This window comes from Acipenser ruthenus, chromosome 26 (genome assembly GCF_902713425.1).
Source record: "Acipenser ruthenus chromosome 26, fAciRut3.2 maternal haplotype, whole genome shotgun sequence".
Taxonomy (NCBI): Eukaryota; Metazoa; Chordata; class Actinopteri; order Acipenseriformes; family Acipenseridae; genus Acipenser; species Acipenser ruthenus.
In genome coordinates this window covers 8,275,964-8,290,205 of record NC_081214.1, presented here as the reverse complement: position 1 = coordinate 8,290,205, position 14,242 = coordinate 8,275,964, and the positions used below count along the sequence as shown (strand labels likewise).

Below are 14,242 nucleotides of genomic sequence, written 5' to 3'. Positions count from 1 at the left end.
GAAAGAGACATTGCGCAGGCATGCTTGATGGGAATATTTTCTTTACAGAGATGCTAAAATTGCATATGTGAGTCAAAAGAAATTAATCAAATTAACAGGAATGTTAAACAAAAGGAAGGTGATATCTGTTCTGTTACTAAACCTCCACGCTTCTAAATACTCAATAACCCTGTTGGGACTGGAGCTGCTGCTGGCTCTCTGTTTAGCGGCAGCATTGGGCCTTGTGTGAGGAGAGAATCCCCCAGCCAGGGTGTCCTTCCACACTTAGCCGCACGCCTGCCTTATTCTTGAGCAGGATCCCTCTTCCAAAGCCTGTGCACGTTTCAAGAATACGAGCCCTGCATGGATACATTCTCACAATACAAGGAGGGGAGCATGCCAAAGAGCTGCAGTGCTTTCAGCCACTGAATCCTTTGACACGTGGAGTCTGTTTCAATGATCTAGACCAGAGCAACCTTGTAGTTTATAAAGGAGCCATACCTATATGACCTGTGGGCTCTCACAGAGGAATTACAAACACAAGCGGAGGTCTGTTATGATACAATCAGTGTCCGATCTTAACCCAATAAGTACCAAATTCATTTTTCTTTGAAAAAATAAGAACACAAGCTGTATTCATGCCATTTGATACATTCTAAATCAATATCATTTGGGGTTTTTTTAAGCCAAAAATAAAAATCTGTTGAATTTAATGTCAGTGATTCAATTTTAATGAAAAAAATAAATAACTACTAATAATTCCTGTCTCTTGTGATTCTTTGTGATTTAAAGAATAGTCTCTTACTATAGTCTACAGTAAGTCATCAGAATTTCCTACCTGCATGAAAGCAACAGAAGGTAAGAATTACTGATAGGGAGGCATATTTTAGCATTGTGTGTTCTGAATATAAGGTTAAAGGTATTTTTTTTTTATTTGGATTATACTAGTTCTATATTTATATGTCTTATTAAAATGTCTCCTCACCACTGAAGATCAATGGGTAACCTCCATTCTTGCTGTCAAGTCAATCTTCGCCCTGCAGGCGAAACTTCTATGCAGATTTTGGACCTCTTAACCTGGCCATGTTTTATCGCTATTGCTGTAAGCTGAATAAAAAGTTAAAGGTAAATTTATGTTAAATTTATGAAATCTGTGTGGTTCTACATATTTGGGGTTTCAATAAATGCCTCTATTACCAAGTATTACATATTTATTATAAGTATGTACTATAATGCAATATCATTACAGTAAGTGGCTGAAGTTAATTACAAATGCTGCACTAGATGACACAGTATTGCTGCATGATATTATCAGGTAATCTATCTTCAAGTGTAGAAGTATTTGGAGAGAAAGTTACTTCTGGTCTCTCCTCAGAGGGCAGCAGTGTGGAGTAGTGGTTAGGGCTCTGGACTCTTGACCGGAGGGTTGTGGGTTCACTGCTGCTGTACCCTTGAGCAAGGTACTTTACCTAGATTGCTCCAGTAAAAAACCCAACTGTATAAATGGGTAATTGTATGTAAAAATAATGTGATATCTGTATAATGTGAAATAATGTATAATGTGATATCTTGTAACAATTGTAAGTCGCCCTGGATAAGGGCGTCTGCTAAGAAATAAATAATAATAATAACTGGTACCAGTACCATATCCACACTCTTTACCACATGATTTTCCGAACAGGGTAGAGTGGAACTGTATTACAGGTAGTACTGCTTCAGTGGTAATTGTATTGGTATGTATTCTGGTCACAATCCAGTGAGGAATGCAGAGTTGGAGGCGCTTGATCCGGGAATATGGGAATGGGGTAATTGATTAATTGCGATACAAAGGCGAGGATTAACGATTGCTTGAAACTCAACAAATAATGAACTGCATGTTTAAAATCACAATCAGCAATTCCTACAATTGTATTAAAACACCTCATAAACGTACTGTTTATATTTAACGAAATGTTCATTTGGGCTTTTACTGTATGTGAGATGACACCTGTATATGAAAACTGCATTTCCCATCCATGCATTGCTTTAACGCATGTTAATACGTCTATTGTCTGTGCCTTTGCATAGAAAACTACGATTCCCAGAGTGCTCTGCGTTGTTGCTCAGAGTGGACCGGGTGTTTCCGATCTGAGACCAACATAAATGCATCAGCGTTTGGTGAGGCTGCGTCAGAAGTACGGTAGTGGCAGGGTTCTATGTTTGTATATGTTTATAATTTAGGCGCAGAAGTCTGTCTTAAACAGTGCTCGTGCTATTGAGGAGTTATTTAAAGTGATGTGTTTGTGTTATTAATAAGTGATAGTTACTTTAGATTGTGTGCACTGCTGTCTGTGTAAACAACTAAGTTACATTATACTAAGTACTTGGACGCAACACCATAATTTGTGTTTTTTTTGCATTGATAATTTAATAATATGTAGGTACCTAAATATATCTCGTTACCGCGTTAACAGAGTCTTTCTGAAGTCTGTGTAGGGTTATTTACTTTTTTACGTTTTGTTCTACGCATATTCGGTTTCATTTTAACGATGAGATGATAAGTCGTGATCCCTGTGTTTGTATCAGCTTTTTGTTTGTTTTTTGTTTAACTTTTTTTAAAAAAGACCTACACCTGCCGCTAGCTTAGAGTACTATAATGTCCTTACCGTTCTTAGTACGGTGTTATTGTAACTAAGATGCAATGACAGTTGTCGAATTTGGTTTTCCGGTTAAGTGCCAGTCTACCGAATCAAACAGACTTCCCGGGTAGCTTGGCGAGACAGCTTTACCATCAGCATCGTTAATTTCGTTATTATTAAATAAATATTATATAATGGCTGCAGCTCCCGCTCCGGGGGGTAGTGGTTCAGCTAGCTCGCCTGGTTCACAAGTGCCCGGCCCGGCTGGCAGACAGTTTCAGCCCATGGTGGTGGTATGGGAATGGCAGGACGATTTGGGTCACTGGCGCCCGTACAGCGGCCAGGTGAGCGGCTACATCGAGCAGTGCCTGCATCTACAACCGCAGCTGCGGGGACGCAGAACAGGAGGGCCGCCAAACACCAGCACCAGCATCTCCCTCGGATATGCAGATCCTAGCCTGGCGCCCTATATCATAGACATTCCTAGCATGAAGCAGTTTCGCCAAGACACCGGTAAGTGACGTTTTATATGATATCCATGTGATCCCAGTCTTGTCATTCACCATTGGAGAAACACTGTTGTTAAGCACGCTGCAAATATCCTCTGATATGCAGCCTTTAGTCAGCCTTAAAACAGAAACGCAATAGTCATTTATTTGAAAATATCATGTTATGTTTTAAGGGCAGCAGTGTGGAGTAGTGGTTAGGGCTCTGGACTCTTGACCGGAGGGTCGTGGGTTCAAAAGGTGGGGGACACTGCTGCTGTACCCTTGAGCAAGGTACTTTACCTAGATTGCTCCAGTAAAAACCCAACTGTATAAGTGGGGAATTGTATGTAAAAATAATGTGATATCTTGTAACAATTGTAACTCGCCCTGGATAAGGGTGTCTGCTAAGAAATGTACTACCACACTAGTGGGCTGGACTGCTCATTCAAATCATGCATTTTAAGAGGAGACAATTCTCTAATTATCACAGAGGTCTAAGTGATGGGGTGAAATCACATGCAACAGTCATTCTGAACTTAAGTTTCACACTCAGGCTTCTAGTAAGCACTATGGCCTGCCGCTTTGAGTTTTTTAATCTTGCTGTTCCACCCTCCTACACAGAGGTGTGCTTGCACTGCACATTGTAACCCACGTTAGCACATTGTGCTGTGGAATCGCTACACAGAGGTGTGCTTGCACTGCACATTGTAACCCACGTTAGCACATTGTGCTGTGGAATCGCTACACAGAGGTGTGCTTGCACTGCACGTTGTAACCCACGTTAGCACATTGTGCTGTGGAATCGCTACACAGAGGTGTGCTTGCACTGCACATTGTAACCCACGTTAGCACATTGTGCTGTGGAATCGCTACACAGAGGTGTGCTTGCACTGCACATTGTAACCCACGTTCGCACATTGTGCTGTGGAATCGCTACACAGAGGTGTGCTTGCACTGCACATTGTAACCCACGTTAGCACATTGTGCTGTGGAATCGCTACACAGAGGTGTGCTTGCACTGCACATTGTAACCCACGTTAGCACATTGTGCTGTGGAATCGCTACACAGAGGTGTGCTTGCACTGCACATTGTAACCCACGTTCGCACATTGTGCTGTGGAATCGCTACACAGAGGTGTGCTTGCACTGCACATTGTAACCCACGTTAGAACATTGTGCTGTGGAATCGCTACACAGAGGTGTGCTTGCACTGCACATTGTAACCCACGTTCGCACATTGTGCTGTGGAATCGCTACACAGAGGTGTGCTTGCACTGCACGTTGTAACCCACGTTAGCACATTGTGCTGTGGAATCGCTACACAGAGGTGTGCTTGCACTGCACATTGTAACCCATGTTAGCACATTGTGCTGTGGAATCGCTACACAGAGGTGTGCTTGCACTGCACATTGTAACCCACGTTAGCACATTGTGCTGTGGAATCGCTACACAGAGGTGTGCTTGCACTGCACATTGTAACCCACGTTAGCACATTGTGCTGTGGAATCGCTACACAGAGGTGTGCTTGCACTGCACATTGTAACCCACGTTCGCACATTGTGCTGTGGAATCGCTACACAGAGGTGTGCTTGCACTGCACATTGTAACCCACGTTCGCACATTGTGCTGTGGAATCGCTACACAGAGGTGTGCTTGCACTGCACATTGTAACCCACGTTAGCACATTGTGCTGTGGAATCGCTAACAGAGGTGTGCTTGCACTGCACATTGTAACCCACGTTCGCACATTGTGCTGGGAATCGCTCCTTCGTGTTCAGGTTGCCAACAGATGTAGGGGCCAGTTCAGGAAGCAAGTAAAATAAAAACAGGAAATAGAAAGCCCTGTAACCCAACCCCCCTTCGCATTGAAAAACAAGCAGCACACGTGGATGGTTGGGAACTGATAAGCAGTGTTGACAAGGCCAAACATGGGCTGAAGTTCTAAGTTTAGAAACTGATTACCCTGGGCTCGTAGGAAGTGGGTTTTAATCTTACACTTTTCAGTCTCTGGGGTCTGTAATACAACCCGGTACATGTTAATAATGGCTCCTCGTAAAAACCCCATAATAAAATAATACTAATGAATTCATAAGAATTACATTTTACATAGATGAATGGGGTTTGTGCTTTGTAACAGGTTTAATAATAAGATTGTTAATCTCCTCTCCTTCCTTTATACAGGTAAGATGCGCTGTGTCCGTCAGACCCTGCTGCCTCAGTCGAGCGCAGTGGCCCGCGGAGTGACCTGGGAGTGGGCGAACGACCAAGGGGGCTGGACCCCTTACGAGATCAACGTCTCCATGCTCCTGGAGAACTCTTACCAGTCCCGCCAGCAGGGCGCAGACTTGGGGCAACTGGGCCACAATTACCTAGTGGACTTGACCGCCCTGGCCCAGATCAACAAGGCTACCAGCTTCAGGAGGCAAGTCAGGAGACAGGTCTCTGCTCCCTACCCCCCGGCCCCCGGGCCGACAGCCTCTGTGATCCACTCCGGCCCAGCTTGCTCCTGTCAACAGTGTCTGGCCAACAGCGCCACCGGCCCCATCATGAGTCGCACTCGCCACTCCTTCGGGCAAGCGCAGATGAGCCGACCCGTTCTCCACGGCCCCAGCCGGACATCCGCACCAACGGCGGTGCAGTCTGGAGCCAGCTACTCCCCTTACCCCACCAAGCGGCCTCTCTCGGTGGGGAGCGCGGCCTGGGGCGGCCCCTGGCTTCCAGCAGCCTCGGCAGGCACCTTCACAGCAGCAGCTCAGTCAGCTGTCTCCAACGGGTTGAGGTAGGGAGCGCTCTGCGTTCGTACTAAACACTCACTGGGATTTGCAGCTGCTAGTCACAGGATTGAGATCAGCGGGATTACTTAGGGGTCCTTTGTGAAAACACTTATCCACTGTTGTGTTAAAAAAAAAATAATTAAAAAAACACACAAGCAGCAGAGCTTTGTTTTGTTTGATCATATGTTGAGGTTCCAGCTTCCCCGAGCTGAAAATCTCTGTACATGAATATAAAAACGTAATTGAAGAATAATAATTCCAAGCAACAGATATTTAATTAGCTGTTTTGTTACCTTTAAGTGTTGCTGGGGTTGTGCGATCAGTAATTGGATGAAAAATGGTGTATAAGAAGGTGCCTGTTCACATGTCTGTGTGTATGGATGAGTGTTCTCTTTATATAAGAAGGTGCCTGTTCACATGTCTGTGCGTGTGGATGAGTGTTCTCTTTATATAAGAAGGTGCCTGTTCACATGTCTGTGCGTGTGGATGAGTGTTCTCTTTATATAAGAAGGTGCCTGTTCACATGTCTGTGCGTGTGGATGAGTGTTCTCTTTATATAAGAAGGTGCCTGTTCACATGTCTGTGCGTGTGGATGAGTGTTCTCTTTATATAAGAAGGTGCCTGTTCACATGTCTGTACGTGTGGATGAGTGTTCTCTTTATATAAGACGGTGCCTGTTCACATGTCTGTGCGTGTGGATGAGTGTTCTCTTTATATAAGAAGGTGCCTGTTCACATGTCTGTGCGTGTGGATGAGTGTTCTCTTAAAGTTCAATGAGAAGTGAACTGGGTCCTGAGATGTTTAGATGAGAGAAAATAATTGGACATTCTAAACTGGGTAGAAAAACAGTGCTGAAATTGGGTGCAGTAAATACAAAAAATAAATAGTGAATAATATATTGGTCAGAATATATTACCACTAGGCCTGTCAATTAACCGCAGTTAACGGCTGTGATTAACGCATTCGTTTTTTGGGAGATTCATATTTTTAACATGTTAATCGCACTCCTGTCTTGTCCCTCTAGCATTCATTTTCTGCGGCACCATTTTAGTGCATCCCTGGACTTCATCATTTGAATATAAACTTAGTCACGGAACCGCATTATGTAGCAAAGCACTCAAACTGAAGGACTTGTGAATGGGACGTTTTAAACTTTCTGATGGTTCATTGGATAGAAAGAGGGTTACTTGTATCTATTGTCAAAGTGAGTTCCAGTATCACAGAAGTGCATCTAGTCTGCTGTACCACCTGCATGCTAAACATGCTTTCACTTCTCAAAATACTCTCTAGTACAGCAGCAGAGGCCAAAAAAGGGCCATATTTTTGGAGCAACCAACCCAAACCGGTAGTACAACCGGTTATTATACACCAACTTAACCATCAGAGTCTATACAATTTGATTTGATGATGCCATTGCATAAAACCTGTGTACTTTTTGGAGCGGGGTCTTAAATGAAGGTGCCCTTCTGTGTCTTGCATTAAGAAATAAGTCTTCTTTTTATAACTCCATTCGCTATCAAACATGAATGTTTAGATTCAAGTGTCACTAAAATATCATTTAATACAGAGGCAATTGATGTGTCCCGTCATCATTATTATTATATAAATAATATCTTTGAATATTTCACTTTTATTTGTCATAACTTATTTTTGTGTGAACAATTTTATTTATTTCAACAAAATTAAACAAAAAATTACAGGCGTGAAAAGAAAACAAAGGAAAACCCAACCAAGAATAAAAATACAAATAAAAGGTCAATGAAAATGTACACAACAAAACATAAGTTTAGCATAACTTGTGTGTAAATCCATATTGCACGAAGCAATATGGATTAGTTTTACAAAAATATTTATCAGTGATAAGAGAAAATGCTTTGCTGCCAAATGTTTTCACTCATGTCATAATGTATATATATTATATATTCTATTGAACATCTTATTAATGTCAACATGTTCTGTGTTTGAAAGGATTCAGAATTATCATCTGACAGACATTTGTAGATTTGCGTTATAGCTGGCTTGTCTACACACATTAATAAGTGTCAGTTGTTTGTGACATTTCTTCACATACCTGTAACATGTAATGCATTATTACAGAGCATATAAAACAATAATTGTAAAGATTTGATTTCCATTACACGAGAGTAGATGTTAAAACTTCATGCTGATTTGAACTCGGCTCTCGCCAAGATAAGCACCAACTAAGACGTAGCTTTACAGTAAACTAATGTGATCCATATGCGTCTCCATCCATTTATGTTTCCTTCCATATGATGATGTAGATATCCTTCTGTCTGGTGTTAATGGCTGAAGTGTAATGCTGGCTCCAGGGATCAGCTTATTTTGCCTCCCTGGCGCATCAGCACACACAACGGCTGCGATGCTGGCTCCGGGGATCAACCAAAGTGCGGCCTCCCCAGCGCATCAGCATGACAACCGTCTGGATTGAGCTAAGTAGGGTACATCTCTGGGGTTTTCAAGTGGGCACCTTCCATCCTCAGTGTTTCGTCGACTAGCCCACGACACCTCAAGAGGGCTCGACGGTGATTCTGGCGTCCCAGCATCACCCCCCTCCGTCCCCCACTCAACTCAGCCCAGCTTACTTACCTGTCCCCAGCCAGAATCTTTCCGTCTCAACCAGAGCCAGTTGCTGCTCCTCTCTGCTGCTTCAGATAAGTTCTTCACTGTGCGACGCAACTCTTGGCCACTGAATCCGACGTCTCTGAGAAACCGGGTTGTAGAGTGTGCCACAAATCCTCGACAACCCACTTCCACTGGGTAAACCCGAACTCTCCATCCTCGCTGTTCCGCTTCAGTGGCTAGTTGAGCATACCGCAGTTTCTTCCTCTCATACGCCTCATCTACAGCGTCCTCCCATGGCACTGTTAACTCTACCAGGTGAACAAGGCGTGCTGATCCAGACCACAAGACAATATCTGGTCGAAGGTTAGTGGTGGCAATCTCAGGTGGAAAAATAAGCCGTTGACCAACATCTGCCAGCATATTCCAGTCTCTAGCAGCTTCCAGTTGTCCTGGGCGAGGATTGGTTTTAACACCTTTTCTTGGTGGTTGCTCTCCTGGGCGGAGGAATGTTGTCTTTTGTGTGTAATGTTTTGATGGAACAGGTGGCAACTTATTGGTCATGTTACGCTTGTCTTCCAATGCTAAGGCCAAACATCGCAGCACCTGGTCATGGCGCCAAGTAAACCGTCCTTGGCTAAGAGCCACCTTACATCCTGTCAAAATGTGCCTTAATGTTGCAGGTGATGAACACAAAGGACATGAGGGATCCTCTCCTACCCAGAGGTTTAGGTTCTGTGGTGATGGGAGAACATCATATGTTGACCTGATGAGGAAACTGATCCTGCTCTGTTCCATTGACCATAGGTCTTGCCAGCATATATATTCACTTTTTTATCTTAAGAATTTGTACAATAATTTCACTGTAACATTGCATCACAATGAGGAACCGATTATGCATATTAAAATGATCCCAGAAGTGATGTCTTTCATCGTCCAATCACAAACAGTGAATTGTGAACTAATCAGGTGTGGAACACTTGTCTATGTAAATATACATGATATTTTGCCTTTAAAGAAGTAGTACATGCAAATGTGATTTTATGGGCCAAAAAAAAAGTTTAAGTGCATGCAGGCTGGAGCAGGGTATAGGGGTATTTCATTGCAGATTTCTCAGCTCACACAAGTTTTCTGAGGCGGCATCATCCAGATTCTTTATTCTGAGACCCAGAGCTTCATTTTAAACTATGTTGACAAATGTTGTACTGCCAGTTTGGGTACCTCAAACAATTTGTGGGGTCTGCTGCTGGACTAAGTAGTTTTTTTGCTACAGACATCAACAGCAAATGAAACCCGTCAGTTTCGACAGTATTCTTTTAGAAATTCAGGATCGCTGCAAACCCACTGTAGCCACAATTGCCTGGAATTAATAACTATTTTTGATAGAAGTACACATCTGAACTAATCTTCTGGATTCATTCTTGAGCGCACAGTATGCAGGGCAGCATGTGAACTATTGTGCTGGGTTCTTGGAAGTCAAAGGAGGGGGTAGTGAGCTCTCTGACCAGTGGACTTCAACTGAACCCAACACAAAGAGGCTCTACAGGATCATAAAGAGATCGGAGCATCCATGTAGAATTTATGGAGGAAATGAAAGATGGAGACAGCAGAAGGAAGTCATAATTAGATCATGTATACATCCTATGCAGGGTGAGGCAACCCATTGTCCAAAACAATGGAAGACAGTTAGGGGTAATGTATAGGTCTTTATGTGAAAGTCCTGTAAGAACGGGCAACTTGCAGCCAGAATTTTCTAACATGACTTCATAAGAGAAAATAGCATTAAACTTCATACCTCTTGACTGCAAGAAGATTCTGTACCCTGCAATAAACGAATGTCAAAGAAAGCTCTGTGTTCAGGACTCCTGCTGATAGGGGAAAAAAACCCGTCTGCATGTCAGTTTATCTACGTGTCAAAAAGAACCATTCCCGGCTCGGATACAAGCTTCTGTTTCCAGTTGTAACCACAGCATAACGAGACTGTGTCTGCCTGCGAGGCGAAGCATTCAAAGAAGAAAACACACAGCATAACGAGACTGTGTCTGCCTGCGAGGCGAAGCATTCAAAGAAGAAAATGCACAGGACGTGTGTGAAACCCCCACTTGGGTTTTGAAGATAAAGGAACACACGGGAAATGTGCGAAAACCCCAGCTTGGGTTTTGAAGATAAAGGCGCCCCCAACTTGGGTTTGAAGATTTGTGGCAACAAAGTGAAACTTTAACTACAACGGAAGATTTATTCTGCAGACACTTGGGTCTTCAAGGAACCGTTGAGTATAATTTCATTACCTTTCCCTTGTGCAACTAGAGTAATGAATTGTAATTACAACATATAGAAATTGATAAAATAGTTCTTAAATTGCTCTTTTAACACGCGTATGATAAACCTCAGAGTTTGAACCTTGTTAAGTAACTGAGCTGCTTAACTCATATTGTCATATGAAGTGCTTATTTGAAAGTATACTTATGTAATTGTTAAAAAATTGTAGTCCAGCCTTAGCTGTGATATGTTATTAGAAGAGTTATAATTGAGCAAAGTTTGTTTTCCATTTAAATGATAAATGCTTGGGTTTAGAGTTATTTCGCCTGTGAGCGGTAGACGCAGGGCCACTCTGTGAAGTTGAGCTGAGGGAACTGTCAGAGTGACGTCATCACCTGCCAGCAGAGCTGCGCAGCCTGTGCTGAGATTGAGACAGAGGAGTTAATGTACTGTGTTAGAATGAAATGCTGAACCTACACTGAATGTTAGGAAAGCAATAGGATTCCACTTGTACTGTAGTTTAAATGCATTAATTGTATTATTACTTGTACTGTGATACTTGAAATGTATTTGCTTACAATTGTAAGTCGCCCTGGATAAGGGCGTCTGCTAAGAAATAAATAATAATAATAATAATAATTAGAAGCGACAGACATATTTTTGTGTGGTAATATATTCTGACCCCTATTATTATTTTATATATTCAGTGTTTCTTCCCTTCTAGTTCTGTTTTGTTTGTGTAAACTTTGATGCGTTGCTGTAGAAAATGGTGCATTCGTAGTTATGTCTGCGCAGGTTTACACTGCTATGCTTTAGAGAGAAATGTGTTTATAGGTAGTAGGTGAAATTGTGTTGTTTCTCCCACTAAACGCAACATACGACTGTGTGCTTTACAGGCTTGTTGTTAGTTATAAGTATGGCAGCTGTTGACATGAAGCGGCGCAGGCAGTGATGACGTAGGTAGGAGTCTGATAAATGTATTCACCTTGTACATACGTATGAACGGAACCAATACCAGGATTGATTTTTTTTTCCAGTTTAGGGGTCTGTTCCCATGGTAACATAGAATATATAAAAATAATCCCTGTCCCTTTAGTGGCGCCCACCTATAGTTGTGTTTCGAATCTGTGATGGTCACCAATCCATAGCGAAACATCTAAACCTGACCAATAAGAAATTGTTATACATCTGCAAAGCTGGTGCCTTTTGTATGGTCATACTGATTTCCTTTTTCATAATACTGACCGTTCTAATTTTGTATAACTGCCGTGGCAGAGGATGTGTTTTACTAAAGTTAGTCAAATGCCAAGGCCTGAATTCAGACTTCCTACCTTAGTCCAAGGGCATTGACAATGTTCTCGGTGTTTAGCTTGGATCACAGCTGCAGCCTTGTTTTTTTGCAGACGATGTCTCTTCTCAAAGTTGCTGGCATGCAGATACTGTATGCCCGCAATAGGCTGCAGTGTTTTTATGGGTGCTTAATTAGCACTTCATAACATAGCAGGGGAGTTTTGTTGTAGCGATACGACCAGTTATCCTGCAGACTAATGTTTTGTGTTCATTTAAGTCTAATATATCCCCTTCCACACTCCCAAATTATATACTTTTAATGTTACAGCCCCCAGACATATACACACACCACAATAGTTCCATATTAAAAGTATAATTTAGCTTAAAACTATCCCCAACTATAAAGTCTCCACAACCATTCTACTGTAAAAAATAATAGGTACAGCTAAGCTAGAGATTAAATTGTAATCATCATTACATTTTCTGAGGATACAAGCTAAGCTAATATTATATCTGTGGCAGGGCAAAAGCCCTGCTTGTGTAAATAACGCATGTAGGAATGTAAGGTTGGCAGGGATGGGGTTAACTCTGTCCCTGCCAGCAATCGCAGGTGGCTATTCCCCAATAAGGTAATTGAACAGAAATCCTTTGTTTGGGAAAGGGAGTTTTGACCTGTGTAATTATAGTGAAGGCGAATGCCCAGCCTATGTTATGTTTGCTTGTTTTGTGTAAACCTTTTATTTTGGCCCTCGTGCCCAGTTTGTTTGTTCCTGTGTGTTGTTTGTGAATTAAACGTGTGCAGCAGCGCTTCACTGCAGCTTCTCTCTGAGTCTCTAATCCCTGCCGGTAACAGCTTGGGCTGTGACTCTTGTCTTGTCACTATCACTTTTTGGCATTCTGGTATTGCTGCAATTTTAATTAAGGCTGTCTTTCGTTCCTTGGTTAACCGAATGAAGCTGACAGTAAAACTTGTAATGGCTCAAACTGCTCCGCCCCTTATCATGCTGCAGTCTGTGTCCATTCCTTACATTTGCCTTGCCTGCAGTTTCATAGATTAGCCCTGTAACTGCCTGCAGAAGAGGCTGACTGTCATAACTGATCATGACAGGAAATGAGGCAGAGAGAGAGACAGGGACTCTTGGACAGCAGGGTGTTTTTGCAGAGGAAGCAATGATTTAGTGGGCTGTTGTTTCCCTGTCCCAGCACCAGCAGACGTGCTTTTTATCACACCATGTGTGGAAGTGTCATAGCGCTGCTGAGTAACCCCAGTGGATCTGTCGGGAGGTAGAATGGCCATGCCTGGCTTCATTTCAACACCGACACATTCAACAGCAGCAGCTGATGAGCTGGTAGGAAGCACAGTACTAGAATTCAAGAGCTCTGAATCGCTGCAATCACATGTGAGCTGCACAACAGCTTTTAACAAAATCAGATGTTCTAGCTATTGCATCCTCCAAGGTGAGGGGTTGACATTTTTAACTTATTTTTAGCATATCTTACTTTCATGTATTTAAGTTATTTTTTACTTCGTGGTTTCTTAGTTGTTGAGCACCTCGTTGACTCCAAGGATACACTTTTTGTTCTAGTTTTTAGTTAAGGACGTCTTAAATTTAGGTTTTTATTCATTAACACTAGAACCACCGCGGTTATACGCATACCTAAAACCACTGTTACATTTTAAACAACATAAGTATTAAAATGAAAGACAAACTATCAGATACAGCTCAAGTTTTATTCAAGCACGATATATCAAACCTCTGCACAGCCGAAACGCTGTATTTAAATGAACAATTAAACATAAAAGGGTTTCTTTTCTAACTTGCCACATATAAAGCACTACTTAAAAAAAAAAAAAACAGGTATATGTACATACAAAACTGTAAAAACAAAATTATTTTTTAATTTAAAACTAAAGTAACATATGTTTTCTCTTGCATGTGTCACTCGGTGTAGCACAGAATCCAGGTTGAGCTGCAACAGCCTGCTGCTTTGCAGTTTTCTGATCAAAATGTTTCTGCCAAACTCGCTGTGGCTAGCTTCAAGATGAAATCTCTCCTACTGATATTTTCCCCGGTGCATTCCTTGTACAAAACGAAGGAAGATGACTGCCAGGGCCAGTAGCGATAACAACATGTATTGTAAAAGGCAGTCAAAATGACTGCTCCGTGGGTTCTAGGTTGGCAGGATTATAAATTCCTTATTTTCATGATACTGCCTTTCAAACGCCGTCAGGGTATTTAATACATGTATTTAG

General features: G+C 42.2%; 1 protein-coding gene across 2 annotated transcripts in view; it reads left to right on the top strand.

Annotated features, from left to right (window-relative positions):
* The first annotated feature begins 2,078 nt into the window (after positions 1 to 2,078).
* LOC117430700 (probable E3 ubiquitin-protein ligase DTX2) overlaps positions 2,079 to 14,242 on the top strand; it is a 29,151-nt gene continuing 16,987 nt past the window's right edge. For both annotated transcript variants that reach the window (XM_034051064.3, XM_034051063.3), the window contains exons 1-2: positions 2,079 to 3,110; positions 5,267 to 5,864. In XM_034051064.3, the coding sequence (XP_033906955.3) occupies positions 2,792 to 3,110; positions 5,267 to 5,864 (917 nt within the window). In that variant the 5' untranslated portion in view covers positions 2,079 to 2,791. The remainder of the gene's footprint in view (positions 3,111 to 5,266; positions 5,865 to 14,242) is intronic.